We start from the raw sequence: 19198 nt of genomic DNA on the forward strand, positions 1-19198 counted from the left end.
CAGGTGGAAATCAGAGGAAATGACGGCGTAAAGCGTTTCATCTTCACTCCTTATCATCCGGGCACTTTCCATTGTACAATTTTACACATCAACTGTCCTGCCAGAACTCTGTACACTGATACTGATGACGTGTGCGTTTCTGAAACCTCGAACGTTGTCTTATTCATCAGTTTATTTAGGCTACATTTATTTTATTGTACATGTATTTATTAATGAACTGGCTGAGGAAGGTGTTAAAATAATTTATGAAATAACGATGTAGCCGTCGTAATATTTTAGGAAAGCATAGGCTATTTTTTAATGCTCATTGACCTTTTCGTGATCTGGGATTCTTGGAAAACTGCTGGAGATTCACTGACCACTTCGAGTTTTACCTCACGGACATGCGCACGAGAGGGGCGGGGGGTGGAGGGGGGTGTTAAGGGGCGGGTTTGGGTATATAATAGTTCTCTCACAGAACTTTTGCCTGTCGCCTGATTTTTGGGACAGCTCCACACAACATCCTAACACCAACTGAGGAAACTAACAGACCTTTTCAACCAAATACAACAGCACCGCATTTTTTTACGTTGTCATGGAGGACCAACTAAAACATCATTCTGTTTGCCATACCTGCTTGAGAACAGACAGTTTCATAAATAAGGTAAAGAAAATATTTTTGACAACCTTTATGAAATCTTGGACTATCTGAAGATATTCTCTTATATAGATTTTTTTTTTTTTTTTACTTGAATAAACATCAGAAATTGACACGTTTGCAAACGAAAAGAGATTGTAGATGCAGTATTTTGCACGATCAATTCGCATAATGCAACGGATATGTTTTTGACACTCTAAACTGCTAACAGCTCTAAACATCTTGACAGCTCTAAATGTGAAATAGAAGACATTATAGAAATTTACATAGTGAATTTCTGTAAAGCTGATTTGAAACAATATGTAGTAAAGCGCTTTACAAATAAAAATGGACTTGACACTTCATTCAGGATACGCGCGCACGGGGAAGAAGTTGCGCAAGGGGGCGACAACACTTTATATGATCTGGGTTTAGGGAAATTATATGCTGAGTTGTATGGAATGAGATAGCTGGGTATATTGAGCAGTCTTGCAACTTGTTGAACGTTGTGTAAGAGCGTAGCCTAAATAAGGGAGATAAAATCAATTTTTTTGACGAGGATAAACAATGCATATTCTAGCGTTAATTAAAAAGTCGATGCATGCAAGTACAATCCCAGCGTGTTTGAAGAATTGCATTGGCGATTTGGAATGCACTGAAGGAACTAATGACTATTGCCAGAGATCAGCAGGTCTTTAGACTTTAAAATATCATCTTTTTAGTCAAAAATTAAATGCATTAACTACAAAATGCACAATTTCCCAGGGTGTATAAAGTATTGCATTTGGTGAAAGAAATAATACTGTAGTTACTCAAAAATCTGACCTTTTTTTTGTTTTGTTGCTAAAACAAAGGCTACATGAATTAGAGAGTGAAAAACACGATTCCAGTGTTGCATGTATACATTTAACTTATTGTTAACTACACTGAATGCTTTCCACACTGTACATTGACATACTGGTTTAAACCATGTGATCAAGCAAGTCGATGGCCATGCATGCAGACATTTTATTGCATTACTAAATTGCCTTGAGGAAGCTAATGATAGTTGTTCAGTATTATGTTAAGTATTTAAGGTATACATGATATCTTTATATATAAAAAGGGCATAAGAAATCAGCTTTGCACATTACAAATGAAATGCACCATCTAAACTAACTAAAACACATTATCTCTGCAGGTCATAAAGATGTACTGGTCCATACGGATGCCCATATGCATACTGTTTTTAACCCTGTCTGCCTTCGAAGTCGCTTCAGCTGAAACGTTATGTGGTGGAGAGCTGGTGGACGCGCTACAGTTTGTGTGCGAAGACAGAGGCTTCTATTTCAGTACGTACATTTGGACATCTCTGTGTTTTCTTTTCTTTGGTTGCAAACCCTGCCAATTGTATGTCACGAACGACCAGAGTTACGAGCGAAGTCTCTGCAGATTGTGCTGACTGGGCGCATTCTCTCGCGATATCTGTGATTGCATATGAAAGGGATGCTAAATGAGCCACAATGGCCTGGTTGTTTACTTGCACATTCCGCCAGGGAAAGTAATAGTACCCAAGTGGCATTCCATTCACCTCTCCAGAAATGTTCCCAGGCTACACTCAATTGAAAAAAAGTTGTTTGTCCTCTTACACGGCTGGATGGATTGAGACAGCTTCATTACTAGTTTAGCGTAACAGATACTAACCAATTGATTTGCACTAGTTCAGTGCAACGATTGCCGATTGTTCAATCCAGAACCAGATACATCTGCTGGTTGTACACCGTTCACATGCACGGAGGGGGTCGAGAGCACAACTTTTTAAATATTTGTCGTCTTCCTCACGCCAGCACTGACAAACAGACAAGGCCTTTGTGTTCTCTTGTCCACAGAAGCCTAACTACCCCGAAAGATCATTATCCAATTTGGGCCAGCGCAGATTTTCCCCCCTCTATCCACCAGATCCACTCTTCAATGTTTCCCATCCTACAATCAAGAACACCCTTTCAGATCATTGCGGTTGTGAGAAGCGCCAATCGTTCGCATAATATTTGACTGAAAATCAATTGTTCCTTCCTTTTCCCCGGTCTGGCTCCCCCACCTCCATTACTGTGTCCTGTATCTTCGCTCTTTCATGCCAAGTCTGTTCTTCTACCCCTCCCCCTTCCTCTCTTTCATGCTCTCTTTATCTCTGCTGAGCTGGCAAAGGACAAGGTCAAAGGATATCCACCATTTACTCATCCAAACAGAAGCGAAGACTTTTGCCCTTCAACACTCTAGCTGTCTTATTTGTAGGCTTTCGGTCTTCCAACCCTGGGTTGTCGGCGAATTCTTCGAAACAGATTTCGAACAGCTCAATTAGACGGCATAACGAGATCAGTCCGGGCGAGAAAACAAATAAACAGACTCCATTTTATGCCATAGATTTTGCCTTTATTATACACCGCTGATGCATCCCAGTCAAAACACAATGAATCGATAATGAAATCTGCTTTGACAATAGAATCAGGCCACTGTAGCCTGATTTACATTGGCTTGTTTGTAGGGTTTGTTGAATGTGTTTGCATGTTTGATGGCAACTGTTTGGAGAGTTTGAGCCAAATCTCTTCTTCTTTCTTGCTTTATTCCCCCCTAGTCTTAACTGGTTTGAGATGGTCAAATGGCCTTTCAGCATGGCTATGTTGGTGTTCAGCTGGATCTCCAGCTGAAAAAATAAAATAAAAAACATAAATCAGTCTATGCTAGTTTGCTCGTCTGTTGGCTGGTTTTAATTAGTGATTTTTTTCCACCTTTCAGCTGTTTAGGCTGGATGATTATTTACCCAGCTAAACACCAGCTTTACCAGGCTCAGTGAATGGGAACTTAAAACATGAATGATTATCAAACCAACTTTTTCAGTAGAATTACCTGGTCAGCCAGCTGGAGTATTTGACAAGTGCCCCAAACCTGGGAAACCAGCAAACCAGTTTAGGCTAGTATAGTTCAATCAACATTGTATAATCCTGTCAACATTGACTCCCCCAATGTCCTTCCAAACCTGTATGACTTTCTGGAATACAAAATAATATATTTTAAAAAACTGTTTTTGACCATGCAACAGAAGTCAATGGGGTCCAAAGCAACATTGGTCACCACTGACTTTCACTGCATGGACAAAAAACTGGTTTTGAACACAGGTTTGCAATGACATGAGGACATTTTTGGGTGAACTTCATCAATTTTGTCTGACATGTGACCATCCAAGAGCTTCTCTCCCTGTCATCCATAAACTTATGATCTTTATTTGTATCCCTGCAGGTCGACCAACTAGTAGGTCGAATAGTCGGCGTTCTCAAAATCGTGGGATTGTGGAAGAGTGTTGTTTTAGCAGTTGTAACCTAGCTCTACTGGAACAATACTGCGCTAAACCTGCCAAGTCAGAGAGGGACGTTTCAGCCACATCCCTACAGGTCATCCCGGTGATGCCCGCATTTAAACAGGTATGTTGACCGTGGGAAACAACAAAAAACTCTCCAGCACTTTATCACACGCACCATCTTGATTGTCCTGTGGTTTCTGCCGAACTTGTCCATCCTGGCATGTGGGTTTAAAGAAAACAATGAGCCAGAGTAAGGAACTAGTAAGCAAGTATTGCCCTAAAGCTGCTGACCAAGTGGAAAATGATATGATAGAAGTGAGAGGTCATATCTAGGTTGACATTTTCCTGTAGATTTACATCACATACTTGGATTGGGTTACAAAACCAGTGTCTCTCAAAATGACCTGGATGTTGACTAGCTGGTTGGACATTGGGGACAAATGGAACAAATCTCCTTCCTTGTAATTCTTTAGTGTTGAGTTTTGTTCTTTGTCAGTATTAGAAATCAATAGCCCTTTAAATAACATCTGGTATGGATAGTTTGCACCAAAATTCATCATGTCCTTCCAAACCTATATGACTTTCTTCTGCGGAGCACAAAAGGAGATATTTTTAAGAATTATTTTATCCATATAAAGAAAGTCAATGGGGTCCAAAATAACACCGACTTTCATTGTATGGATTTTAAAAGGAGGAGACTGTTTGGAACGACATGAGAGTGAGTAAATAATGGTCGATTTTTCATTTTTGGGTGAACTAAGACTTTAAGAAAGACGAGGATTGGGCAAGAGAATTTCAAGTGGGGTGTTGTCTTGGTAGTTTAGGGTTTTTGCCTATTTTTGGCAAAATATCTGCAAAATCATTCAAATTTTTAGTCAAAACTTTTGAGTTTCAGACAGTTTAAAGTAATTTTTAGAGATCTTCCAAGCAATCGTAGAAGATATCTGTGAGAATTTCAAACTGTTTCAGGAGTTATTTTCTAACACTATTATTACTTTCGCAACAGGATGTCCCAAGAAAGCACGTGACCGTGAAATATTCCAAATATGACGTGTGGCAACGGAAGGCCGCCCAGAGGCTACGGAGGGGCGTCCCTGCCATCCTGCGGGCCAAGAAGTTTAGGCGGCAGGCGGAGAGAATCAAGGCCCAGGAGCAACTGCACCACCACAGGCCTCTCATCACACTTCCCAGCAAGCTGCCGCCCATCCTTCTTCCCACAGAAAACTACGTCAGCCACAAGTGAAACCAGGATCATTTGCACAGAGTTGATAAAAAAAGACTAGGGGATCAAAGCTTTTTGTCTCTGACGTCATTTCTGTGGCAGTCCTCAACAACCCTTCTTCCTTCCCCACCAGACGTGCTCACACGCTCTTCAAGTTTCTATTCTTGCTGTTTCGTTCACCAACAAATCATAAATGAGAGGAACACAATTCAGGTGAAGAAGCAAAAGAAAGAGCGACGAAGCTGCGGAACGTCGCACGTTTTCGCCAGTTTGGAGGACGTCAGAAAGCGAGGAACAGCTAGAGCTAGCATGAACGAACCCATTCCACTGCATTCTCCCGAGACAAAAGTATCTCTCTTTTAGTCCTTTTTAAATATTAGTTTGCACCTGTAACTATAAAGGGACATCCACACTGTAAGGAATTGTTGTAAAATTAGATTCCTGTTCCAGCACCTTGTAATCACAAATGAAAAGCAGAGAAGAATCTGCGAATTGCACATCGCCACGGATTACGTCAAAGTTCTTGTCAAGTAATAAAAAAGGCACTATTTTTTTATGGACTATGAACATGTAGCTCAAAAAATGTCATGGTGCTAGCTTTGGGAATGGACTCAAAGGAGAAGGGGTTGAAAAGCATGTTTTTTTTTCCTTTGAAACTTTATTAAACTTTCCGTTTTAAGGAAAGTGTGACTTTGGAAAGAGTAAACAAGAGCATATTGGCTGCGGGGATATCAGCTGCGTATACGTAAGACACGCGACGTATGCCTTGGGTCCCGGCGCTGCCGTTGCGATAAAGGAAGGAGCGGTGTGGGGACGCTGAAGGGATCATGTTGAAATGCCTGGACGTGAAGAACTCGCCTCCTTTCGAGCGTGGCTGCACAAAACCCCTGCTTTGCACTGCAGGAAGAGGGACATTGTGACCTTGAAAAAGTGGGATGTTTGTACTTTCTATGTTCTTTTTCGTTAAAACGCTTCAAGGAAAAAAAAAAAAAAAAAAGAAAAAAAAAGCCCAGTTTGGTTTCTGGTACCGTGACATTCTTGTTGTTGCAAAATAGGCTTTGTGTTTTTGTAACGTTATTTTACAGTTCTGAAAAAAAGGCACAAATATCAATTCAAAGGGAAAAAACGCAATAATGTCAACTAACATATATTTTAAACGTTTATCCGTAGTATTCACATGCTTTTGCCTGAGAAACAAATACTTGAATATATATATATATATATATATATATATAAATATATATAGAATAAATATGGAAATATATATTATAATTCGTTTCCAGGGACATCATGTAATATTCTTTTAGTCTGAGCTGTATCTTGCGTAATGAGCCGCCAAGCTTCTTTTTGTTTGTTTGTTTAAGTACAAATATGGGCACTGTATAAAGGCATTATTTATTTTGTTATAAAATTATATATTAAAATCAGTCCAAATACAGTAATATACATAGCACTGATGCTCAACTGATGGATTTTATTTTATATGCTCTCTTTTTTTTTTCTTTTCCCATTTTACATGTAAATGCTTTTTGTAGATGCTTTGTACCAAAAAAAAAAATTCCTTTTTTTTTTTCCTTTTGGTTCGCCACAGAGCTATTTTAAAATCAATATTTTAACAGCAGCTGTAGCCTGGATTGCTTAGGCATGTTATAATACAAAAATAGGCACATACTCAGAATACTCTCTCTCTCTCTCTCTCTCCCTCCCGCATGGCTTTTTAATCTGCCAAATGGATTTCTGTTTGTAAAAAACACAAAAACAACTACAAAAAAACTTGCGTTTAACTTTCCTCACGAGGCTCTGGATAAACCCGGTCTCTATATTCCACTATTGTACACAAAACCACTACAGTCTTCATTGTTGTATCATAATATTTGGCTTCTCTAAGGTATGCCATGTTTTGGAGGTTGAGAAGAGTCTGTCCCTGGTTCAAGGTTTGTTCTTGTTGCCGAGTAATTGAACTGCAGCCATAAGTTAAAGTAAAAATCCATTATCTTACAATAATATGCCCTAAATATGCCCTAATTTCCTTTCGGTCGGGGTGTTTTTTCAAGTCGTCCATGTATCTTCATCTCAGTTGTTGAAGGGCTATCACACTTATTTACCCTAATACTCAGGAAATATCAGCGGATTTATGTGAAAAACCCAATACAAGGCCATTTTCCCTGCAGTTTCTCAAACAAGGACAACAAGCCAACATCGTTTCTTCTATAAGCCCCATCTTAAGGTCAAAAAATTATACTATAGTATCGCTTAGTATCTTGAAACTTAAAGGTCTAAGTGCCTGCAGTGTATCCCTCTGCCTTGATAATCCAATATTTATCTGATTCATATCAGTTGTGACTAAGCAGTGCAATTATTATAATTACTATTATTATTTTTTATTATTTGAACATCCCATATTTCCAGAGATATTGCCATTTGTCTATTATGTTATTCCTGCAAGGACTGCAGTCCTAATGTTCTTTCCAAACTGGTTACTTATCTTTCCGTGCGAAAAAAGGCGTGTGAGGAAAACACGTCCTTTTGCGCTAAAAATGAAGGGATCTTTTGTCTTTCATTGGCAACAGTTTAATATCAGTAGCCCCCGCAGCCTGTGTGTATTTTAATTGATTTAACCTCTGCACGCTAGAACGTCCGAAATGCACAATTCATGTACTTTCATTTTTAATATCAATAAAAACCATTTTATCAAACATGTTTCAGTCATGTGCAAGTGTATGTGTTTTTATTGCCGGGGTTGCACTGTAAATGATTTAGTAGAAGCTGAGGCCTACAAAGAATTTCCTTGATGCTTTTAGCATCTTTTCTGCACTGGCTGATGTGCCAACGAAGGAAAATGCACTAAAATGTGACCAAACAGTGAGCAACTGACATGGGAGCAGATGCACGCTAGGGTTCAGCTCAGATGAAGTCAAGCAAGCTCTTGAAAACTTTGTATCCAGCAGAATTCAAGCTAACATCCCCATGTTCAAGCAATGTAAAAAGTGGTAACCTGCAATATTTCTATAGTAGTAGTAATAGTTTTGTTGGATTCAGATCAAAACTTATTTAGATTGATTCAGCGATATTAAATTATATTTTAAACTTTTTCATCTACAGTGGAGTTCAAAAGTCAGCTTTTTTTTTTATATACAAAGGATTTCATTAGAAATTATATTATCAGCATGACATTTTGAATTTCAGAATTTATCATTTATTTGATCATCCAGGTTTGTGCAAAACCTGATGATTCATGTCATCCCGCATGAGAATGTTCCAAAGAGCACATTGTGCTTATTTGATTAGTGACATAACAGTGCAGAACCTTATTTCTTATTATTTTACAACATAATATTGCTTTGTAATGTATTTCCAGGTATAAATAAGACTTTTAATTCCAGATTTTCACAGTGAGCTCAAATGTTTGGATCACCACAGAATTTATCCACCCAAATCAAGTGATCATAATGTGGATGTTTAGATAATAAATCTAATTCTGTGAAATTCATTTGCATGTGCTGCTGCTAAAGGTTACGGGCTGCTGTATAGACCTCCAAGTAAACAGTATCTAAATTTGACCAAATTATGGTTACCATCTACACATAACTGATCATGTCTTCACCCTGCAAACGTGCAATAATCCGCGATAAGCAATTGTAGAAAGCAGCTTTAAATGAACTTTATTTCATTAAATCATTTATTATACTAAATGTAATCTTATTTCACCCGTGACAGACTGCTCTGTCATTATTTACTCACCCTCATGTTGTTCCAAACCCATATGCTTTTATTTTTTCCATGCAACACAAAACAAGAAAATTCACATTTCATAGTGGCCATGTCGGTCAAGCTCCAAATAATAATAATAAAAATATTAAAAAAACATAAAAAACGTAAAAAATAAATCATAAAAGCAGTATATACAACTATCATCATGCCATTATTCCATTAGCATAATAGTGCAATATAATGTCAGCTGTATATTTTAATAGTGTTTTTTGAAGCTTAATCACTATAAATGGCTGCCAAGGTAAAGATGTGGACACAACCAATTTCAATGAAATTTAATTGGCAAAAAAAGTCTTTTGTTTTGTCAATCAATAGTGTAGAGATATGTGAAGCACAACTTACACAGAAGTCACTTTCACACCACCACGGTGAATTTATTTGACGAAGTGAACCTGATCCGAAATCTGCATGAGGACAAATTTGACATAATTCTCTTCTCACTGGACCAGGAAATGTGAAAAGGGTCCAATCAAATAACTGGATTTCACCCATGAAAACAGTAAATGTGACTGCACCTTAAAGATGTTAAAAAAATAAAATAAAAATTAGAACAAGATAAGGGTGAGTAAATAATGATAATGCTGAGCTGCTCCTATAAGACGAGGAATGCCCATGAACCTACATAGAATATACCACACCATATTTTACTTTATCATATTTTACTTATTTACATTTCAGTTTCTTTCGTGTCAACGTACAAATGAATGAGCGATTAAAGTGAAATGAAAAGTGTGGTTTAAAGTCATGAAACAGAAGTTGTGGTAGTCTTTTCTTCCCTATTGTGACAAGTAAAATGTCTTTTCGAACAAGAAAAATGTAGGGCGGGACTTGATTTTGTCCACCAGTAATTGATTGGATTGTTATGGTTTGCTCTTGCTGTGATCCATGTAAGTGACAGGCTATTGTCCCGCCCTCGCGCCAGTAAACACGTCATCAGAGGGAGTGTAAGTTATTTTGATTAAAGATTACAAGGGCACTGTTAAAGGGGGTTAATTTTGGTGACTTTAGTGGCATTTAATTTTAGGTGCAATATTCCTTTAAGATGAATCAGCTTTGGCTCAGGTAATCCCGCCGGTCGGCCGTGTCCTGAACAGCTGACTAAGGAGTAGGAGCGCTTCCTTGATGCCTTTCAGATTCATTTTAGCTGTCAGAGGCTGCACATTAAGGCACAGAGCACTAGTGTGTGACACATCAACTAGTGAACCATGACGGAAGGCAACCTGGCGTGTGTTAGTGAGTATTTGTGTCTGCTATGATGGAAGCACTCGATGTATCCCCTCAAGACGCCACGTGAATGTCGTTAAAGAAAACGTTAAATGTTGCACGACGTTAACCTGCTTGTTTAATTTAGTGCACTGTGGTGGTTTAAATATTAACAGCCGCTTCTACAAAATTCCATTTCCCTGCAATAGATTTCAATCGGAGAAGTCTTTACAACATGAATGAATATTTCAAGATGTAAACTGTCATTCAAGCTCACGTGAGTACGCTCACCGTGAACTCAATGAACCTGTGCAAGTAGCTGGAAATATTTTACTCATAATTTTCCATCATGTTGATATAAACAGATAAATTAATTACACGCACTATGTTATAACAGCTATTTTTAACTTTTCTGAAAATTGTTAATCTTTCTTGTCCATTTCTAGGGTGTTGTGGGTGGTTGTCAGTATGTTGCAATATGGTTGCGTGGGAATGTCTGGGTAGTTGTTAGGTTAGGGTTTTACAAGGTGGTGGCCAAGGTGTTGCTAGGGTGTTTCCAGGTTGCTATGTCTATGTGGTGTTAGAAGACAGTTGCCAAAGCATTTTTCTAGGTGGTTGCCAGGTTGTTAATGCAGTTGCTTATGAGTGATTTTACCATATTGTTATAAGGTTTCTTTAGGTGGCCGCTAGGTATTAGTTATGGTGTAACTAGGTGGTTGCTAGGTTGTTGCTATGCCCTTTCCAGGTCATTTATGTAGGTTTATTCAGGTGGGTTGCTAGGTGTATTTTATGGTGTTAGTATGCGTTTACCAGGCAGTTGTTGTTACACGGCCATACTTGCCCACCGCGGCACCACCCCCACAGTCGTTTCGTAGTTTATTCATGTTCACAGCACAAACTGAGAGTGTATAACTTTAATACTTATTTAATATTTAATGTGTTTGTTCAAATCCCCAAGCTTATGTATAAGTAATAGTAATAGTGATACTAGCCTTAAACCTTCTGTACTGACCCTACTGTTACCCTGTTGTGTTTAACCTATTGTATCTTTTACAAGGGCATGACCCGATAAACATAAAGACAGCATCATAACAACCTCTTCCAGCATATGTCATGCCCCATAGTGCTCAAAGATAATTCAAAAATACTGAATGTCCATCTTTTGTTTACAAGTCAGAAACTATGGTTACATAATTAGAAAGCCTTCCTCACATTACTGGTTGATTAGGAACTGACAATTAGATCGCTTTGTGGAGCACTGAAGAAACACAATCTCGTCTTTATGTGGTGCTCCTGCTGTAACAAACAGCATCGGCTGGGATGTGGAGTGAAATTGATTTCATTATGAAATTAGGCCCATTGGAAAAAGGAAAAGAAACAAAAACAAGAAATTTGAGGCATTAATCTTTAAACAAAGCGGAAGAGCATAAAAAAAAACATGGCGGTTTGAAGAGTTTGCTCGGTTCAAGGAAGTGACCCCCTTTTGCTTCCTTTCAGACTGGAGTAATTAGAGGAGTTGTTGCTTGTACAGGAATGCCTGGCCACGCTCTACCCAATAAAACTGGCATTGGCCTTTCTGGCCAGTCCAAGACCTGACCAACGGCGCTGCCAATCCACTTTCAATAGTTGGCTGGAACTCCTATGCATCCCGTGCATCCGACCAACCACAAGTAATGCTTCTCAGAGTTTGCACTTTGGCCAAGTCTTATCAGTGGCCAGAGCATCTATGCCACAGCCTCAAGTTGACAGAAATTGCGATGGTTCATGCTGCCCATATGCATGCGTTAGTGGTCGCTTCTATTTGTTTTCCATACAAAGAACTGGTGCAACTTTTCTATAAGAAGCCAGCCTTCCAACTACTATGAAGAACGGAAAATTTTGTCCACTAGCTCTTTTATGGGGACATGTCACTTTCACAGGTACATTGAGCATAGTATGCACCTGTGATAAACAGGTGTGGAATACTTCTAGTAACCTAATCAGCAGTTTTAAATCTAAATGTGCTGCAAGGTACAACCAAAAAGAACATGCTGAGCAGGGGAGTTTTTCTCCAGTGGCAAGAGAGGTAGTGGCTTGTCAAAAGAGTTTGGATGAACAAAAATCTAATAGTGTAATGTTACCAACCATTCAGCAAATATTTTTAGTTGTAGTGTGTACACACTACCGTTCAAAAGATTTGGGTCATTAAGTTTTTTTTTTAAGAAGTCTATTATGCTCAACAAGGCTGCATTCATTTTAATAAAAATAAAAAGTAAAAAGATTTATGTTGTTAAATATTACTACAATTTAAAATAAATGTTTTCTATTTTAAATGTAATTTATTCCTGTGATATTAAAGCTGAATTTTCAGCATCATTACTCCAGTCTTCAATGTCACATGATCCTTCAGAAATCATTCTAATATGATGATTTGCTGCTCAAGAAATATTTCTTAATATTATCAAAACGATTTTGCTGCTTACTATTTTTAAGAAAGCCATTATTCAGCTATACAAATAGGTTTTGTTGACTAATGTTCAACAACAAAAACTTTGAGAATTTGAATTGACTTGAACTTACTATATGTTTATTTGTATATAATACTTCATATACAATAATATGTTATTATTGGTAGTTTGTTGATAGAGAAGATAAAATTGTGTTCTATATGGAAACAAAAAACCTAAATGCAGAGAGTATACTTTGCCTCCTCATTTCATAAGTCCACTACACCACTGATGTTAATCTAGCGCTAACCTAAAATTCAACCACAAGATTAGTTATCGTCTACCTGCCATGCTGTGGTTAAATAACCGGGAATTGTTTTGATACGAGAAATGAAATGTAGGTGAACATGCCAAACATGGTCAAAATATTTACAGTAACCATAGTTTTGGCCACCAACTCAAAAACACTATGATTAAAAATGATGCTGTGGAAATACGAAACTAACCACAATCAAAATACCAGCCGTGAATGAAGGATCTATATGGGTTCTGGAAAAGAAAAACCAAGAAGTACAAAAGCAAAGCGTCACACATGAAATTGAAACATTTCTTGTCATGGCCAACAGTGTGCGTGACAGCTATATGAGCTAGCTATGTTTACGAGTTCACTTAACTGCAACTACTGAAGGTTATACTGTACAGTTGCTCAGTGGCTCGACGCCAGGAGGGCTACAAGGTCACAGAGCAACACGTGCAATTCCAGAGACATCACCAACTGGTTTATAGTCTAACCATTACCCTGATAAACAGGTGAGATGAAAGGGTAGATTTCCTAACAGAGTTATTGTGTAAAGCTACAGAATGTGCAATTGAAATTGAGCGATTGTAATTCAAGAAATATTTTGCAACTTTTAGCGGGAACTAGAGACCGCCTGATTGTTAGGAAGGCATTCATTTTTATTCCGTTCAGGTTGGACACACAGTTTGCTTGAACTGTAAGATGAATTGCATTTTGGTGCCTACATACTGACCCAAGAAGAACATTGTATTGCTCAGAGTTTGCTCATTCATAGCTCCAGAGAATTAATGAGGCACTCAGATATGTTACATTTAAGTATGAACTTTGTCCCAGATGTTTCTTCTAAAATATGGGGAAATAAAACCCCCAGAAATGAGACAATTGTTAACATACAGTTAGACACAACTAGTCTTGTGAGAACATGATGAGAAAAGTTCATTTTGAATTCTTTGTCTCTTGTTTGCAGACTTTGGTATCTTGGTGAATTTGAAAATAGTTTGGCATTTGGTTTCTTCGTATTCTGGAGAAGCAATGATATATTAAAGTTGTTTTTTATGGAAGATGCTGATAAGTGAATTAATCAGCTAGCAGAGTCTAGTATTATGCACCACATTGTAAATTAATCTAGATTAAATTGGATTGAATATCAACATGCCTCTTGAGCTGTGAAGGGTACTGTGGTGATGGGTATCTGTTCTGATTGTGTGCATAACCTTGGCCAGTTGGCAGCAAACTGATTCATTAAGTGGACAAAATAAAGTTGATAAGGTAGTCGGCCAATCTGTTATGATTGTACAGAAACTTAGAGTATCCAGTAACTTTCTAAAAGCTTTTTTCAATCTTTCAGTGACAGTGTTAAGATATTAGATAAATATAAAAAAGCCAAGAGTTGTGTAACTCTGTTTAAGGTCATGAAATTTTTAAAACAAAATTGTAAGATAGATATTATGGCTGTTTCCTCTACTTTGCCAGCTTAGCAATGAGTAGTAAAATGGTATTTTAAAATGTCTTAGCTCAGTTTAAATTGTCAGACCACAACTCATGTGGTCACTGGACGAGTCATTAATAATTTTGGTGCAACCAAGAACTTGTGCAAAACCTTACACATCTCTTTTATAGTTCCATGTCTGTGGTTTTCTTCTCTTCCCATATTTTTCCTCAGTCTCTTGACATTCAAACCATTTTAATAACCATTTCATAATTTAGGGAACTATGGTATGGAATGAAAAATCCATATGGAGTTCTGATTGACCTCCAGAGTCTATAGCTATATATTAGAGGTGTCGCAATGTAGGGCTGCATGATATTGAAGAAAAGTGTGATATGCGATAACTCATTAAATAATGCGATATGCGATACGATAATGCTTAAAGTGTGTAAAATAAACTTAAATTATCTTTAAAATATATTTACAATTATATAACCTACATACTTGTTTCACATTCTTTTTGCAGTAGTGTTTTACTGTAGCATAAGAAGTGTTATTTTAACATCAGTGTAAACCACAGAGTTTAGGGTTTCAGGTTATCCTACATTTGGTTTATTTAACAACAGAAACTGAATAATCAAATGTAAAAATAAAACACTGCTTAGATTTCACTGTATAAATTAAATAGTGATTCTTATTAAAGCTACAAAAGTTATTCAGCCAAGAGCAGTGAGTGATTTTCTCTTTGTCTTTTTTTCATGACCCCAGTTATTGCAAGCTGTTGCGATATGCATATCACGATATATACATTTGCGATATTTCGATAATTTCGATATATTGTGCAGCCCTATCGCAATGTACAACACTCTTAAAAACTCTGGGCTACGTTTTCAACCCAAGCGCTGGGTTGTGACTGTTGGGTAAGGAAGCTGGTTTGATTTGACCCGGCAGAGAGGGATCTTTGAAGGTGCTATATGTACATTTTTGACTGTACTAAAGCATAAAAATACCATAATATGTTTGTAGATATTTAGGAAACATGCTGAGTTCACATAATCGTTTCACATAAAAGTCTCTGAAAAACAGTGCTACATCCAGTTTTTTTTTACTTTGAAATGTGCGATCTGAGTCAGAATGTCTGTTTTTGTTTTGGTCTGTGCAATACCGGATGTTGCCAATTTACCCAATAGTATTTCGCCAACACATGTTGCCAGTTGGCCAAAAACACAGCGTATTGCAGTCATGGATGCCAGCGAACAAACTTGGTCAGAGATCGCAAATTCTACCCAACCTAAACCTACCCAACCTCTCTTAGCCTTCCATTGTCAATTGCACTCATTCCTGTTGCGTGTCCTCAAACTGGCAACCCGCATGAGCTTCAAGTCTGATGAGGAGGGGGCGAAGTAAACAACTCTCTCCAATATTTTGAATTTGGACTGCAGTACCCATTTCAACCGCTATCTGTCAATCTTATACTGCACACTTAAAGTAGTTCAAAGCCAGATGAAACTGCGCTGACATTCTCAAAAACACTGACATGGAAAGCAGGAGAAACATTGTGCCACACTGATCAGGTTAAAGGCTTTTCAATCCCCAAATCACCAACATTTGCCATGGCAATCTGAACTGTGCCAGAGCATGTTTGAGCCCCCAACAGTCTAGTGCCCTGGCCTGCTTGAAGAAGTGGGATCTAATTAGTTAAACCCAGGTTACCCATTCAAAACTCACTGTCAGATGTGCCTGAATATCATTCTAACTCAAAATAAGCTAATATCCATGAGTGTATAATAGAGCACAACACATTCAGCACTCCAGTTAGTTCAAACAATACACTGAACTGAGAACAGAACGGACATGTACACGATATGCTGAGAACTTTCTGCCTAGGGTTTCATAAAGGGGGCAAAATTTATGTTTCTGTTGTCTTTTTTTCTGAAAAAAAAGTCTTTTTTTTACTGTGCTTTCCACCCTCATATTCCCCTGAGACGAGAGATTTATGTATTTTTTGTCTGGAAAAAATTCCAGTCCTCGTCATTTTGTGTCATCAGAGGATTTTTTGGCCAGAGGCTAAAGACTACAGCCAGTAGTAGGGGCTGCCCCGCATGTTTTCAACCCACCCATAGAGGGTGGGATCTCACTCACAGAATGTACACATAGTGTCAGCCATCTTTTTTTGGAAGCTAAGCTAGCAGGCTCTTGTTCTGTGTAGAAAGCTGAGTAGTAGGAGAAAGCTGAGTAGTAGGAGAAAGCTGAGTAGTAGGAGAAAGCTGAGTAGTAGGAGAAAGCTGAGTAGTAGGAGAAAGCTGAGTAGTAGGAGAAAGCTGAGTAGTAGGAGAAAGCTGAGTAGTAGGAGAAAGCTGAGTAGTAGGAGAAAGCTGAGTAGTAGGAGAAAGCTGAGTAGTAGGGGTTACCATCCTCTTTTTCCCACACGTCCGGCCGTCGAGATCGTCCAAAATGTCCGGGATTCGGCTTTTGCTTTCTGCAGTCGCCATTCATTGTTTACATGCACACCTTTTGTTTCAATCTAACTGAATTAATTCCGATTGGTGAATCTGAATGTAGTGTTTACATGAACGCTAAACAAGTGATCGGTTGATGTGCGTTTTAACATTGCTAAGAAAATTCCTGCTCCTCCGTGAGAGATACGAGACCGGTGCGTCTCAGTAATCACACCACCGGCCTCGCGCCGTTCTCCCGCGGCCCTGGCCTCGCCCTGCTCGCCACAGTAAACATAATGAATGGCGACTGTAGAACGCAAAAGCCGAATCCCGGACATTTTGGGCGATCTCGAAATCCTGTGCAGACTCATCACGGAGACTCACTACTAGCCTAGCCTTGTTGTTTTAAACTGCGCTCTCTTACCGGTAGGCGTGGCTTGGGAGTGGCCTCCTAGGGCAGCGAAGCAAGTGCATTCTGGGAGTTGTTGTCTTTCATCCACATAAGCCAAAAATACATTTTCTGGCTTTTCTCAGTCTAGAAAGCTCCAAATTCAAAAATAATTTCACATTTCTTCTACATAAATGACCCATTTTAAATACACATTAATCTTTCCAGAGGTGAAGTATCCCTTTAAGCACCCTTCTCTAGTTCAGTTGATTAGGTATCCTGTGTATACTGTATAAGGCCCTCAGTTTGTTCAGTTCTTTTTGTGTTGTTTTTTTCTACTACGTGTTTTTTTCCTATTTGGATAATACTCTTTGTTTGAATTCATGGATCTAACAGCAGTTAAAAAGCAAGTGGAGGACCAGCTGCTTATCCACCAAAATGGCCAGCCACTAGAATGATATGTGGAGGAAATTCTGGACTAATTCTGGCATAAGGTTACCTGGGGTAGACACATGCTGAAAGACACACACCATGAGGACTATCCAGCTCCATCCTGATCCAGTCTGTCTACTCCATTCCTACCCAAGCCAGTGCCCAAGCCCTCCATGGACCCAAAGCCTATGCCCACCATGGAAGCTGAGCCAATACCCATCACAGACACAGAGCTGATGCCCACCCCAGAGCCAGAATCTGAAGTCATGTCCGTCCCGGAGTTGATGCCCGCTGACCAGGTGTGTGAGCTGATTTCTATGTCCGTCCCTCTGGGATTAATAGTGGAGTTGGATACCGAGGAGTTCGGGGTGTTTTTAGCCCCCAATGGCGCCTTCCAGGCAGCGAGGGGATGGGTAGGTTTAAGGTTGAGGTTAGGGTTAGCTGCCTGGAAGGAGCCATTGGGGGCTAAAAACACCATCGAGTGGAGTTCGGCAGAGCTAGTTCCCACTCTTTTCCCCACAAACCTCTTCCTCCTCTGGTGGTCCTGTCTGGCTAGGTGGATGTCCTGGTCCCATCTGAAGTCCTTCCTCCTCCACTGGTCCCATTCAACCTTCAGTCTCCTTTGTGACCCAGCTCCAAGTCTTCTTTGTCACCGCTGGTTCCGCCCAGCACCGTATCTGTTTTGTCGCCCAGCACCAAGTCTGTTTTGTTGCTGATGGCCCCACCCAGCCTACCACTCCCTCCACCTCTGCCAATCTCATCCAGTTCCTCTTCCCCGCCTCCGTTTGGCTACTGGGATCAGCCTTGGGCTTCTCGGTCTCCAGCTCCGCCTTGGTGTGGTGGTCTCGGTCCTCCCAACCCGTTGCTTTACCTCAGCCCATCGACCAGTCAGCTCCGCCTTGGCTTCTCCCTCCCTCGGCTCCACCTGGGATCACCGTCCACACGGCTCCAACGGGCTCCCTCATCCCTCCAGCTTCGCCTTGGTAAGTCATCACTCTTCCTAGGCCACAAACTTCTGCGCCTTCTGCTGTGCCTCATCCCTCCACATATTGGCTCCATCGGGCTCATTCGTCCCTCTGGCTATGCCTCAGTCCTCCAGCACCCTGGCTCCAGCTCAGCTGCTCATCACCACGTCTCCACGGTCTAATTGGCTCTGTCTTGGTCTCCAGATCTCCTGGCTCCACCGCTGGTGGTCGGATCTGACTCTTCCCTGGCTCCTCCAACCATTGGTTATGCTATGGGCCTTCGTCCTGGTTACACTGGATCGCCAGCTGGCTTTTCCTTCCATTGTCTCTTCCATGATGGTTTCCTCTGACAGCCTCTCTCCAACTCCATGTCTTCCTCCAGAGCACCCTGGCCTCCCTCCTCTTTTGGACTTGTTAAGTTACGACACAAGGGGAGTATGTCAGTTTCATTGTATCTTGGTTTGGATAGGTTCTGGAGTTCCCGATCCTAGTTTGTTTCCATGGTTACTGATTATGTTAAATGCCTATGTCTAGTTCATTTAATTAGCTTTTCTAATTTTCTAATTATATAGTGTATATAATGCCCTCAGTTTATTGAGTTCTTTGTCTTGTGTTGTTTTTCCTGCCACGTTTTTGCTCCTGTGATTTCTGCTATTTGGATTATCTTCTTAGCTTT

At 39.6% G+C, this 19198-nt stretch overlaps 2 protein-coding genes across 2 annotated transcripts in view; both read left to right on the forward strand.

Moving 5' to 3' along the window:
* The first annotated feature begins 468 nt into the window (after positions 1-468).
* On the forward strand, positions 469-6151 carry igf2b (insulin-like growth factor 2b). The gene is made up of 4 exons (XM_084095900.1): positions 469-643; positions 1797-1947; positions 3890-4071; positions 4957-6151. The coding sequence occupies exons 1-4, from the start codon at positions 575-577 to the stop codon at positions 5191-5193; spliced, it is 639 nt and encodes a 212-aa protein (XP_083952026.1). The 5' UTR covers positions 469-574; the 3' UTR covers positions 5194-6151.
* Positions 6152-10096: 3945 nt separating this feature from the next.
* The window catches only part of LOC311070299 (uncharacterized protein), a 70987-nt gene continuing 61885 nt past the window's right edge, over positions 10097-19198 (forward strand). Inside the window, exon 1 of the mRNA XM_084094079.1 lies at positions 10097-10176. The gene's annotated coding sequence lies outside the window, so the exon portion shown is untranslated. The remainder of the gene's footprint in view (positions 10177-19198) is intronic.

This window comes from Abramis brama (assembly GCF_963993115.1).
Source record: "Abramis brama genome assembly, chromosome: 20".
NCBI lineage: Eukaryota > Metazoa > Chordata > Actinopteri > Cypriniformes > Leuciscidae > Abramis > Abramis brama.

Bases quoted from the DNA above. Each gene is read 5' to 3' on its own strand.
- igf2b (XM_084095900.1), top strand. From the start codon at position 575: ATGGAGGACCAACTAAAACATCATTCTGTTTGCCATACCTGCTTGAGA. The intron at 644-1,796 runs GTAAAGAAAATA...TTATCTCTGCAG, and splicing joins CAGACAGTTTCATAAATAAG to GTCATAAAGATGTACTGGTC. The intron at 4,072-4,956 runs GTATGTTGACCG...CTTTCGCAACAG, and splicing joins TGATGCCCGCATTTAAACAG to GATGTCCCAAGAAAGCACGT.